The sequence below is a fragment of the Macaca thibetana genome, chromosome 11 (assembly GCF_024542745.1).
Source record: "Macaca thibetana thibetana isolate TM-01 chromosome 11, ASM2454274v1, whole genome shotgun sequence".
Classification (NCBI taxonomy): domain Eukaryota; kingdom Metazoa; phylum Chordata; class Mammalia; order Primates; family Cercopithecidae; genus Macaca; species Macaca thibetana.
In genome coordinates this window covers 114451156-114464904 of record NC_065588.1, presented here as the reverse complement: position 1 = coordinate 114464904, position 13749 = coordinate 114451156, and the positions used below count along the sequence as shown (strand labels likewise).

At 41.6% G+C, this 13749-nt stretch overlaps 2 protein-coding genes across 7 annotated transcripts in view; one reads left to right on the top strand and one right to left on the bottom strand.

The window, feature by feature from the left end:
- The window catches only part of SUDS3 (SDS3 homolog, SIN3A corepressor complex component), a 1028644-nt gene that overhangs the window by 205127 nt on the left and 809768 nt on the right, over positions 1 to 13749 (bottom strand). The gene's annotated exons all lie outside the window — the stretch shown is intronic.
- Positions 1 to 13749, top strand: part of TAOK3 (TAO kinase 3) — a 230835-nt gene that overhangs the window by 159223 nt on the left and 57863 nt on the right. For all 6 annotated transcript variants that reach the window (XM_050747905.1, XM_050747901.1, XM_050747900.1 and 3 more), the window contains 2 exons: positions 2237 to 2330; positions 3360 to 3441. In XM_050747905.1, coding sequence (XP_050603862.1) covers positions 2237 to 2330; positions 3360 to 3441 — 176 coding nt within the window. The remainder of the gene's footprint in view (positions 1 to 2236; positions 2331 to 3359; positions 3442 to 13749) is intronic.

Here is a 13749-nt window from a genome sequence, read left to right as displayed (position 1 = left end):
ATAGCTTGAGCCCAGGAGTTCAATACCAGTCTGGTTTAAGACGGGGTCTCACTCTGTTGCCCAGGCTGGAGTGCAGGGGTGCGATCTCAGCCCACTGCAACCTCCACCTCCTGGGTTTAAGCGATTCTCCTGCATCAACCTCCCAAGTAGCTGGGATTACAGGCTTGTGCCAACATGCCTGGTTAATTTTGTATTTTTAGTAGAGACAAGTTTCACTATATTGCCCAGGCTGGTCTCGAACTCCTGGCCTCAGGTGGTCTGCCCGCCTCGGCCTCCCAAAGTATTGGGATTACAGGTGTGATTCAATGCGCCCAACTGCTATACCAAAAAAAAAAAAAAAAAAAATTGTTTAAATTAGCCCAGCGTGGTGGCACACACATGTAGTCTCAGCTACTCAAGAGGTTGAGGATCTCATGAGCCTGGAAGGTCAATCCTATAGTGAGCCATGATTGTGCCACTACACTCCAGCCTGGGCAACAGAGCAAGTCCTCATCTCAAAAAGGAAATAATTAAAAAATAAATGCCTGACTCACTGAATTTCTCTTTAGAGTGGGATGGACCAGACTTTATTTATAATTTATACTCTTCTTCCTGCTTTCCATTTCTCTCTCTACCGTCACCCTTAGCAATTATTTGGCCTGAATGAGAAGTCAAACAGTATTTACTGAATAGAATTGGCTTATCTCCCCTGCTCTGTTAGTAATTTTATTTATTTATTTATTTATTTTCTGAGACGGAGTCTCGCTCTGTCGCCCAGGCTGGAACGCAGTGGTGTGATCTTGGCTCACTGCAAGCTCCACCTCCCGGGTTCACTTCATTCTCCTGCCTCAGCCTCCCGAGTAGCTGGGACTACAGGCACCTGCCACCACGTCCAGCTAATTTTTTTTTATTTTTATTTGTTTATTTTTTGTAGAGATGGGGTTTCACTGTGTTAGCCAGGATAGTCTCAATCTCCTGACCTCGTGATCTGCCTGCCTCGCCCAGCCACTCTGTTTGTGATGTTTAAGATGTTTCATTTTGGGGCTGGGCACAGTGGCTTACGCCTGTAATCCCAGGACTTTGGGGGGCCAAGGCAGGTGGATCACGAGGTCAGGAATTCGAGACCAGCCTGACCAATATGGTGAAACCCTGTCTCTACTAAAAATACAAAAATTAGGCCGTGCGCGGTGGCTCAAGCCTGTAATCCCAGCACTTTGGGAGGCCGAGACGGGCAGATCACGAGGTCAGGAGATCGAGACCATCCTGGCTAACATGGTGAAACCCCGTCTCTACTAAAAAAATAATAAAAACTAGCTGGGCGAGGTGGCAGGCACCTGTAGTCCCAACTACTCGGGAGGCTGAGGCAGGAGAATGGCATAAACCCGGGAGGCGGAGCTTGCAGTGAGCTGAGATCTGGCCACTGCACTCCAGCCTGGGCAACAGAACGAGACTCCATCTCAAAAAAAAAAAAAAAAAAAAAAAAAAGGCCAGGCGCGGTGGCTCAAGCCTATAATCCCAGCACTTTGGGAGGCCGAGACGGGCGGATCACGAAGTCAGGAGATCGAGACCATCCTGGCTAACACGGTGAAACCCCACCTCTACTAAAAATACAAAAAATTAGCCGGGCGCGGTGGCGGGCGCCTGTAGTCCCAGCTACTTGGGAAGCTGAGGCAGGAGAGTGGCATAAACCCGGGAGGCAGAGCTTGCAGTGAGCTGAGATCTAGCCACTGCACTCCAGCCTGGGCGACAGAGCCAGACTCCGTCTCAAAAAAAAAAAAAAAAAAAAAAAAAAGTTGCATTTTATAGTAATCTTTTTTCCTTATTCAATGTTTCTTTACTTTCTGAATTTTTTAAGTGAATATGAATTTTTTCTTTTTCTTTTTTACCAAATACCCAGACTTCAAGGAGAGAATACATATTTTTGAGCTAAAACGCACATACAAAAATCTTCACACCTATTGTGGGAAAATATGCAAAAGCCAATTTTTTCAAGATATGTGAAAAAAAAAAAAGAAACTTTTCTTTCACTCTTTTGAAATGGGTTCTGTTAGGAGCTTTGCCAATGTACATTTCATGTCCAGCAGCTTCTGAATGGCTATCTTGGGCCAACCTTAGAGATTAAAATAAGTGGATTATGTGGCATGATGACAGTAATGAGCTATTGATTTAGCAGCAAAGCTTTGCTTATCATTTCTTATTTCTCTGTCTGCCGGATTTCCTTCAAGAACTACTTTATCGTGTTTCTTTCCTCTTCCAGCGGAACGGAAGCCCCCCCTTTTCAACATGAATGCAATGAGTGCCTTATATCACATTGCTCAGAATGACTCCCCAACGTTACAGTCTAATGAATGGTAAGACTCTGCTATCATTTTAAATCTCTAAGAAAATCACCATATGTATTTGGCATTTTTATTACCTTACATTTTAAATATCTGACCTAGAAAGCATTTCTTTCCTTCACTGTGTGTTGTTATAGGTGACACTGATGCCTCACAAGCATCAACTGTCTACACATGAACACTCGCATAGATTTACTTATTTTTGCCTTCATCATGGCTTGCACTGTGTTCTTAGTGTGTCTAGTAACCGAAATCCTGCAGGGAACATGCCCTGCTACCCTCCTAACAAGTCTACTGTCCCAGGCCGTGATGGTCTTGTATTGATCATCTCAGCTGATATCACTTCTCAGCAGAGATAAGGGGTCCTCTATGATGTCATTATTTCTCCAGTTGTCTTTTGTTTTTTTAAACTACATGTACACTTAAATGTGTTGAGACAGAACATGCATTATCTGTTCAGATACATTGTGCCTTGCTGAAAAGTATGATATTTTTATAACTATTTGGGCCACAAGAGTTATTTTAAAAGGGGCAATATTAAAGAAGAGTGGATAAAATGGAACTATTAAGATTGGAAGTGTTTTTATTCAGGAAGCCTACTCCTAGGTGCTGCATCACTCATGCTTCAAATTTTACTACTTTGTTATAGATTGTGGGTGATAGAGGAATTAGCAATTGGTAATTAAGAATATAGAGTTGAGACTATAAGAATTGTTGTCTTTGGAGAGAAAAATGTACATAAAACTATTTTATATAAATGTAGTATTTTTGTTTTCTGATATATATTATGATTTGACCTTCCTTGTATACTAAGATGTATTTGTATGTTGACTGACTTGAAACTTGTCCTTACTCATTATCCAAAAGAATTAATTTTAGATATCATAACTTGAAAATGCTCCAGTTCTCCTGATATTCTAAAGCATTTATTTTTTAAAATCTCCTTAAATGCAAAATTTTCTCTTGAATGAAATTGTTTTAAGTAATCAGTGTGCTCTACAGACCCTGAGTTTATTTTCTTTTGTGTATTTGCACACACAGGACAGACTCCTTTAGGAGATTTGTTGATTACTGCTTGCAGAAAATACCTCAGGAAAGGCCAACATCAGCGGAACTATTAAGGGTAATTTTTCAAATTTATATTTGAGGAGGGGGATTTAAAGTCATGTTATAGTGGAATATAATAAATCATTGCTGTGGCAGCCCATCATGACAAAGTGGTTTAGAACGTGCTGCCTTGTCATTTATCCAGAGATAAGTAGCTAGGCATAGAAATAGCAAGATTATTGCAACGTATGTGCTATGTATTCCCTGTGGATAGTTTTTCCCCTGTCTTTTCCATTTTTTCCCCTCCCTCCTTGTTCCTATTTTACCTTATAACAAATAATATTTCTCCTCCTTGCTCTAGTCATCATTGCGATGTTCCTGGGCCTAACGTCTGCATAAATATTAATCCCGTGGTCTCAGGACAGAGCTGGCCGGTGGTTCAAACACCAACTCTGGGATTTTCAGTTAGCTTGTTGCCAAATCCTCAGGCAGTGAAGGTATATGATAACTATATAGAGTAGACATTTACATAGTATTATGACATGTTAGTGATAAGGGTATCACGTTAACCACATTTATTTGATTTAACTGTCACCAAGCATCTCTTTTCATGTAATATTTTACTGTGGACTTTATACATAGGCAGTGTGTTGCATCAATATCAGTGTAGTATGTGGAAATCTTTTACAATAGGAATGTTTTATTTGGCACACAATAGTCCAGATTTCTTTAATCCTTTTTTTGCATGTATGTTTTTCAACCCTTTCTGTTTCTTCCATCTCTAGAATGGCTGACTTTTATTGTGTAGCAGTTTTGTTTGTTCGTTTTTAAGAAAAACTCAGAAGAGTTGTATTGTCTCAATTTGTAAAGCTTTAAAATGTCTGCCTTTATAATTGAAGAACACCTTGGCTAGGTGACAAGTAAGTTTTTTCTTCTTGTGAGCAGTAGGCCATAGGAGTGTGGTAAGAGAAGCAACAGGACAAAGGGCTTGATCTTGTTCTCCTTTGTTGTGGAGCCCTTACATGTTTTAAACATGAACTATGTAGCAACATTTCCATGTTTCTTTAGGGGAAAATAGCAACCAGAACGAAACACCAGAAACACACAATAATATCTTTATTACCTTGAAGTACACAAAGATCTTAAAAACAAACAAACAAAAAACCAAGACATAAAAATTACTACCATAAAAGGGAAAAAAATGTGGAGCTGGGTTTGGTGACTCATGCCTATAACCCCAGCATCTCAGGAGGCTACGGCAGGAGGATCACGTGAGCCCAGGAGGATTTTGAGGTTATAATGAGTTGTGATTGTGCCACTGCACTCCAACCTGGGCAAGAGAGTGAAAATACCATCTCTTTTAAAAAAAAAAAAAGACGCCGGGCGCGGTGGCTCAAGCCTGTAATCCCAGCACTTTGGGAGGCCGAGACGGGCGGATCACGAGGTCAGGAGATCGAGACCATCCTGGCGAACACGGTGAAACCCCGTCTCTACTAAAAAATACAAAAAACTAGCCGGGCGAGGCGGCGGGCGCCTGTAGTCCCAGCTACTCGGGAGGCTGAGGCAGGAGAATGGCGTAAACCCGGGGGGCGGAGCTTGCAGTGAGCTGAGATCCGGCCACTGCACTCTAGCCTGGGCGACAGAGCCAGACTCCGTCTCAAAAAAAAAAAAAAAAAAAAAAAAAAAACTAGCCGGGCGACAAAAGTGAATAAACTTTAAAAAAAAAAAAAAAAAAAAAAAAAAAAAGACAAAAGTGAATAAATTTGGGCTATGTTAAAGTTAAGGATTACAGACAACAAAAGGATATAAAAAGCAAATGGGTAGAGGTAAAGAAAAAAATGGAAGAGAAAAACATAACAATTTAAAAAATCATATTATAAGCAACAAACGTGTAGTAAACCAACCCATTTAGGATGTTTTCAATGGTGAATAGGCTTAAGGAAATAAAATAGAATTAAGTGCAAAAAATAAAAGTTATAAAGATGAGTATAAAGAAAACGATACATTTGGAAGACACGGGAGATCTAATATATGCCAACCTATTATTCCTGAAAAAGAAAACAAAACACATGGAGCAGAAGATATTTAAAGATATCCTTGAAGAAAACTTTTCTGGAAATAAATGTTTTGATCTTTCTTTGATTTGATTCCATCAAATCAAATGAGCCAACTATTCATCAAATATTTACTGATTGTCTGCTGGGTGTCAAGTACTATTCTAAGCACAGAGAATACAGTAGTACACAATAAAAACATAGTGCCTGCCCTTATGAAACTTACAAGAAAGGGCCAGGCACGGTGGCTCATGCCTGTAATCTCAGCACTTTGGGAGGCTGAGGCGGGCGGATCACGAGGTCAGGAGATCAAGACCATCCTGACTAACACGGTGAAACCCCGTCTCTACTAAAAATACAAAAAATTAGCCGGGCGTGTTGGCAGGCGCCTGTAGTCCCAGCTATTTGGGAGGCTGAGGCAGGAGAATGGCGTGAACCCAGGAGGCAGAGCTTGCAGTGAGCCGAGATTGTGCCACTGCACTGCAGCCTGGGCGACAGAGCAAGACCCCGTCTCAAAAAAAAAAAAAAAGAAACTTACAAGAAGGAGTAAGAAATAAGTAGGCTGGGCATGGTGGCTCACGCCCATAATCCCAGCGCTTTGGGAGGCCGAGGTGGGAGGATCACGAGGTCACCAATTCGAGACCAGCCTGGCCAACATGGTGAAACGCATCTCTACTAAAAATACAAAACTTAGCTGGGCGTGGTGGCAGGTGCCTATAATCCCAGCTACTCAGGAGGCTGAGGCAGGAGAATCGCTTGAAACTGGAAGACAGAGGTTACAGTGAGCCAAGATCGTGTCACTGCACTCCAGCCTGGGCAACAGAGCGGCACTAGGTCTCAAAAAAAATAAAAAGAAAAAAGAAAAGAAATAAATATATGTTATAGTGCCAGTTGATGGTAAGTGCTGTGCAGAAAAATAAATTAGACAAGCATCAAGATTGACAGGTGCTGCTGTTTTAGGTAAAGAGAAGGCCATTCAAGCAGGTGACATTTAAGCGGATCCCTGAAGAGTGGGGACCATGAAACTGATCTTCGTTGATCAATAAATCATGTCCTGGTGAAGTCCCTGAACTCCAAGAATAAAGAAAGATTCATACAAACAGACTGAAAAAGTTTATTTTGGGGTGGATAAACCAGCTGGCTCCAGACCTACCTCTTCAGGAACAGTCAAAGCCAGAAAACAATAGAAAAATGTTTGCAGAGTTCTAAGGGAAATAAAATAAAAGCCAAGAATTGTGAGCCAGCCAAGGTGTTCTTAAATTATAAAGGCAGCTGACATCTTCAAACCCCACACATTTAGGCAATGCAACCTTCCAGTGCTTTCCTTTTAAAAATTGATCAATAACAGAATCTAGCCAATATAGAGATGAAGCAAAAAGAAGAAAAAGAGGGAGGAAGGCAGGGAGGAAGAATGAATGAGGGACTGGAGAAACTGGTAGAAGGGCTGGCGGTAAATATTGAATTTAAAGAGGCCCCTTCCCAAATATGTATTTATTTATTTTGCATGGCTAAAGAAGCTGTATGTTCTTCATTTTGAATAGGTCATACAAATTTCCAAAAGGAAAAATATAGTAGAAGGTAGAACATGGAGCTGGGCACAGTGCCTCACACCTGTAATCCCAGCACTTTGGGAGGCTGAGGCAGGCAGATCACTTGAACCTAGGCATTCAAGACCAGCCTGGACATGACGAAACCCCGTCTCTGCAAAAATTAGCCAGGTGCAGTGGCATGCGCCTGTAGTCCCAGCTACTTGGAAGGCTCAGCAGGAGAATGACTTGAGCCTGGGAGGCAGAGGTTGCCGTGAGCTAAGATCCTGCCATTGCACTTCAACCTGGGTGATGGGAATGAAACCCTGTCTCAAAATAAAAAGGAAGAAGAAGAAGAGCCGGGTGCAATGGCTCACACCTATAATCCCAGCACTTTAGGAGGCTGAAGTGGGCAGATCACCTGAGGCCAGAAGTTCAAGACCAGCCTGGCCAACATGCAGAAACCCCATTTCTACTAAAAATACAAGTATTAGCCAGGCATGGTGGTTCACACCTGTAGTCCCAGCTAATCGGGTGGCTGAGGCAGGAGAATCGCTTGAACCTGGGAGGTTGCAGTGAGCCAAGATCGTGCCCCTGCACTCCAGCCTGGGCAACAGCGAGACTCTGTCTCAAAAAATAACAAGAGAAGGTAGAACATGAAAAAGAAATCTCCCTCCCATTTCAGGCCCCCTCACTAGCAACCACTGCACCTATTTTGTACCTCTTCTTCTAGAGATATTTTATGCATATAAAAGTAAATATTGTTTTTATTTTTTGCACAAATGACAGCAAACCATTAAAACCGTTCCACCCTGATTTTTGTTTTTACTTTACAGTATGCTTAGGATATTGTTTTGTATTACTACATGCAAAGATACCTCATTCTTTTTAATGGCTCCATAATATTCTCAGATGGACCATAATTTGTTTAACCAACCCATTTAGGATGTTTCCAATCTTTTGATATTACAAACTGTACTGCAATTAATATCCTCATGTATATGGCATTTTGTACCTGTGTAAGAACATCTTAAGAATAAATTCCAGCCGGGCATGGTGGCTCATGCCTGTAATCCCAGCACACTTTGGGGGGCCAAGATGGGCAGATCACGAGGTCAGGAGTTCAAGACCAACCTGGCCAACATGGTGAAACCCTGTCTCTACTAAAAATACAAAAGTTAGCTAGGCATGGTTGCATGCATCGGTAATCCCAGCTACTCGGGAAGCCAAGGCAGGAGAATCATTTGAACCCAGGAGGCGGAGGTTGCAGTGAGCCAAGATCGTGCCACTGCACCCCAGCCTAGGCAATAGAGCAAGACTCCATCTCAAAAAAATAAATAAAAATAAAAATAAATAAATAAATTCCTAGAAGTGGAATTGCTCATCAATGTGGATTTTAAATTTACATAGATATCGCCCATTTGTCCTTCAAAGCATTTGTACTAAGTTATAGTCCCACTGTGAAAGTATGAAGACTGATACTTTTTGAACTTTGTCAGATCAGTGAAAACTTTTCTCACTATAGTTTTATTTGGTATTTCTCATTATGGGAGATGTTGATCGTCTCTCTCATATGTTGAAAAGCTATTTGTATTTCCTTTTTAATTTATAGTAGATCTTGGATTTTTTTTTTCCTATTTCTCTTTTGACATTCTTTACGCTGATGTTTTGTGGAGAGGAGGTGGGGAGAGTTGTGCAAAAATTTGTTACAAGGTGTAAGGTAAAAATCTACCTTTTTTCCCCCCCACTTAAGCTATCTACTTACTCCCAAATATTTTTCAATAATCCATCTTTTCCACACATTTTTGCCCTGACATTAAAACATCACTTTCACACTTTATCCATTTAAATAAACAACTGAGGTAAAATTATCGAAATGCTTAAAGGACAGATATAAATGTTATAAACATTTGCAATGTAAAAATAATGTAATTAGAAAAATCTAGGGCAGGAAAAACATATGCATACTAATTTCCTTATCTTTAGGAGTAGATGAACAATAATATTTCTTAAAATATATAGGACAAAAGAACTAAAGTAACTTCAATATCGTAAAGCCTTTAATAATTTTTTTTTAACTTTAGAAGGTCTTTTAGGAACAGATAACTCTTTTAGTGAAGAAATTACAACTAAAGTTAAGCAGTTGTTTCATTTTTTAATTTGTGTGTGTGTGTATGTGTGTGTCTGAGTGTGTGTGACAGAGTCTCATGCCATTGCACAGGCTGGAGTGCAGTGGTGCGATCTCGGCTCACTGCAACGTCCGCCTCTCGGGTTCAAGCGATTCTCCTGCTTCAGCCTCCTGAGCAGCTGGGATTACAGGCACACGCCACCACGTCTGGCTAGTTTTTCTATTTTTAGTGGACAGAGGGTTTCACCCTGTTGGCTGGGCTGGTCTCAAACTCCTGACCTCAAATAATCCACCCTCCTCGGCCTTCCACAGTGCTGGGATTACACGCATGAGCCACCATGCCCAGCCTACGCAATTGTTTTAATTCAATCTCTTCTAATTCTGTTAAATTCAAGTATACCTTAATTTAATCGATTATACTTAAAATTAGCTTGTATAATATTCCCATGTAAAACGATTTATAGTTATTCATTGTTCTGAGAGAAAGAGAGGGACATGTCTAAAATGATATTCTGTAACTTAATATTTATGTATTTATTTCGAGATGGTAGAATTTCAGGTGATTTTTTTTTTTTTTTTTTTGGAGACGGAGTTTCAGTCTTGTTTCCCAGGCTGGAGTGCAATGGCACAGTCTTGGCTCACTGCAACCTCCGCCTCCCAGGTTCAAGCGATTCTCCTGCCTCACCCTCCCTAGTAGCTGGGATTACAGGCATGTGCCACCCCGCCTGGCTAATTTTGTATTTTTAGTAGAGACAGGGTTTCTCCATGTTGGTTCAGGCTGGTCTCGAACTCCTGACCTCAGGTGATCCGCCCTCCTCGGCCTCCCAAAGTGCTGGGATTACAGGCATGAGCTACCACGCCCGGCTGATTTTCTTTCTTTCTTTTTTTTTTTTTTTTTTTTTTTTTTTTTTTTGCATTTTTCTGTGTTATTTGAATGTGGAAAGTAAACGTATTTTTGAGAACAATAAAATTGTCCTTTTAAAAGAGTCTGAGGACATTCCAGTTGTAGGGGTTTGGAGAACAGTGGGCTTTTAAAAACAATGAGGAGGCCGGGTACAGTGGCTCACGTATGTAATCCCAGCACTTTTGGAGGCCGAGGTGGGCAGATCACGAGGTCAGGAGATTGAGACCATCTTGGCCAACATGGTGAAACCTCGTCTCTACTAAAATATGAAAAATTAGCTGGGCGTGGTGGCGCATGCCTGTAATCCCAGCTACTTGGGAGGCTGAGGCAGGGGAATCGCTTGAATCCGGGAGGTGGAGGTTTCGGTGAGCTGAGATCATGCCACTGCACTCCAGCCTGGCGACAGAGCAAGACTCTGTCTCAAAAAATAAAAATTAAAAAAAAATGAGGAGATGGGATTGCAGGCAGAGAGAACATAGAGATGTGAAAGCAAAGGCCTAGAGGTATGAAAGGTATGCACAGGTTTAGAACTCCCTGGAATGTACTATTGTGTAGGAAGGAGGAGTAACAATGACTAGATTTAAACCTAGAAATACAAGCAGGAACCTGGTTGTAAAAGGCTACTCTTTATCTAAGGGACAGTGAGATATTAAGATGTAGAGTGTATCTGTTTGTGAAAGGCTTAAACAGGTCAGAGTTTATCTCATGTAATAGGAAGTCCAGGACATTGGAAAAGGAAGTGGAGTAAGCAGTCCAAAGCTCTAAGCAGCTCAACAATGTCATCATCGACCCAAGCTCTTTCTTTCTACTTCACCATCCTTAGCATGTACCTTTTATTGTCTTTGTCATAAAATGGCTGCTACATTGCCAGGACTCAAGTTTTAATTCCAGGCAGGAAGAAGGAGAGAGAACAAAGAGTAAAACACCTTCTCCTTATGTGTCTTGCCTTTTTATTCTAGAAAATAAAACCTTCCTCAAGAACATCTGCCTACCTCTCACTGGCCAGAACATAGTCACTGTGTAATCTGTAACCACAAAGGAGGCTTGAGTTCAGTTCCTTTACTTTCTCATGTTTAAAGTAAGGCAAAAAAAAAAAAAAAAAAAAAAAAAAAGAGAGAGAGAGAGAGATTCAGGCTGAAAGCTGTGGCTCATGCCTGTAATACCAGCGCTTTGGGAGGCCGAGGTGGGCGGATCACCTAAGGTCAGGAGTTTGAGACCAGCCTGGCCAACACAGTGAAACCCCATCTCTACTAAAAATACAAAAAGTAGCCAGGCGTAGTGGCGCACACCTGTAATCCCAGCTACTGGGGAGGCTGAGGCACAAGAATCGCTTGAACCTGGGAGGTGGAGGTTGCAGTGAACTGAGATTGCGCCACTGCCCTCTAGCCTGGGTGATAGAGTGAGACTTTGTCTCAGATAAAAAAAAAAAAAGAGGTTGGAATGGGGGATTAGTGGCATGTAGTATCTGTTGCAATGAATGATCATACCTGTATTTTAGAAAGCTAATTATGGTAGTAGGACACCAGAAAATAACCACCACCACCCACACCCCCTACAGAAAAAAAGTTTTAAAGCCTGAGTTGCAACTGTAGCTCTTCCACTAATTAGCTGTGGAAATCACCTAACTTCTCAGGGCCCAAATTTCCTCACTTGAAAAAGAAAAATTTTCTTTTCTCTTTTTTTTTTTTTGAGACAGAGTCTTTCTGTGTCACCCAGGCTCAATTGATTCTCGTGACTCAGCCTCCCAAGTACCTGGGACTATAGGTGGGCATCACCACGCCTGGATAATTTTGGTATTTTTTATTTTTATTTATTATTTATTTATTTATTTATTTTGAAACAGAGTCTCTATCACCTAGGCTGGAGTGCAGTGGCATGATCTCAGCTCACTTCAGCCTCTGCCTCTCAAGTTCAAGCAATTCTCCTGCCTCAGCCTCCTGAGTAGCTGGGACTACAGGCACGTGCCAACACGCCCTGCTAATTTTTGTATTTTTAGTAGAGACGGAGTTTCACCATGTTGGCCAGGCTGGTCTTGGACTCCTGACCTCATGTGATCCCCCTGCCTCAGCTTCCCCAAGTGCTGGAATTACAATTGTGAGCCACCATGCCCAGTCCCTAATTTTGGTGTTTTTAGTAGAGATGGGGTTTCGCCATGTTGGCCAGGCAGCTCTTGAACTCTTAGCCTCAGGTGATCTGCCTGCCTTGGCCTCCCAAAGTGCTGAGATCACAGGCATGAGCCACCATGCCCAGCCTTGAAACAGAAAATTTTCTAAGAGGCATTCCCATTAGAAAATTCTGTGACGTTAAGTCATAGCTTTAAGTTTACTAAAACCCGATTCGCTCTTTATAACTGTAAGCACTGGAGGAGGAAAATGATCATACTTTCTTCCTTTCTTTCTCATCCTTGAAATGTGCAGGCTACGCTTGCTGCTGGGAATGGTGTTTTTATTCAAAAAGGACTCTGCCTAGGAAGAGGTATTTTATAAAAGCAACAGCAAAAACTGCAATTCCTCTAACAGAGTCAGAATGTAGAACCACAAGACATATAGATTGTTTTCTCACAAGGGCCCTATTATTTTTTATCTGTTTAAATTATAAAGAAATTAAATTCATTTCATCAGCTAAGGCCCACTACATTGTATCTCATTTTCCCAATGTCTTCAAATTATAATTTTACAGAAGTAAATTTTCCACATAACTGAACTTTTTGCTTTAAAAAATAAAGTTTCCTCCTTTCACCCTTTTTTTTTTTTTCACTCTGTCGCCCAGGCTGGAGTGTTTTGGCGCAATCTCGGCTCACTGCAACTTCTGCCTCCCAGATTCAAGAGATTCTCCTGCGTCAGCCTCCCGAGTTGCTGGGATTACAGGCGTGCATCACAATGCCCAACTAATTTTTTGTATTTTTAGTGGAGACGGGGTTTCACCATGTTGGCCAGGCTAGTCTCGAACTCCTGACCTCAAGTGATCAGCCTGCCTCGGCCTCCCAAAGTGCTGGGATTACAGATGTGAGCTGCCACACCCAGTCTAATGTCACTTCTTGAGGGCTCAGAGACAGTGTTTCATGAACTCTTGAGGCATAAAAGGGGCTATATAAGGGGCATTTGCCCTTTTGCAAAATAGCCCACAAACCTGTTTTATTATTATTTGTTTGGTTGGTTGATAGGTCTGTTAGTCATAAAATTTTTCTCTCTTTCTCTACTCTCCAGCAGTCAGAGAACTTACAAAAGATGCTTCTTTTTACAACAGGTGGTAACCCTACCTTTCTCACTTCTCAATCCTTTACTCCTCCACTCTTTTTTTTTTTTTTTTTTTTTTTTGAGGTGGAGTTTTACTCTTTTTGCCCAGGCTGGAGTGCAACGGCGTGATCTCAGCTCACTGCAACTTCTGCCTCCCAGGTTCAAGCAATTCTGCTGCCTCAGCCTCCCGAGTAGCTGGGATTACAGATGCGCACCACCACACCCAGCTAATTTTGTATTTTTAGTAGAGACAGGGTTTCACCATGTTGGCCAGGCTGGTCTTGAACTCCTGATCTCCAGTAATCCACCCGCCTCAGCCTCCCAAAGTGCTAGATGATAGGCGTGAGCCACCGCGCCAGGCCTACTTCTCCACTATTATTCTCTGTCTAACCTGCTATGGGCTGAGAAACTAGGAAACCAGATTATGTAACAATCATTAATAATATTGAAAGTGAGGGACGTTTATATCAAGAATAATTTATGTACTTTAGAGCAGTTGTTTTCACTCCTCAGAGACCCTTTTTCTTATTGGGGAA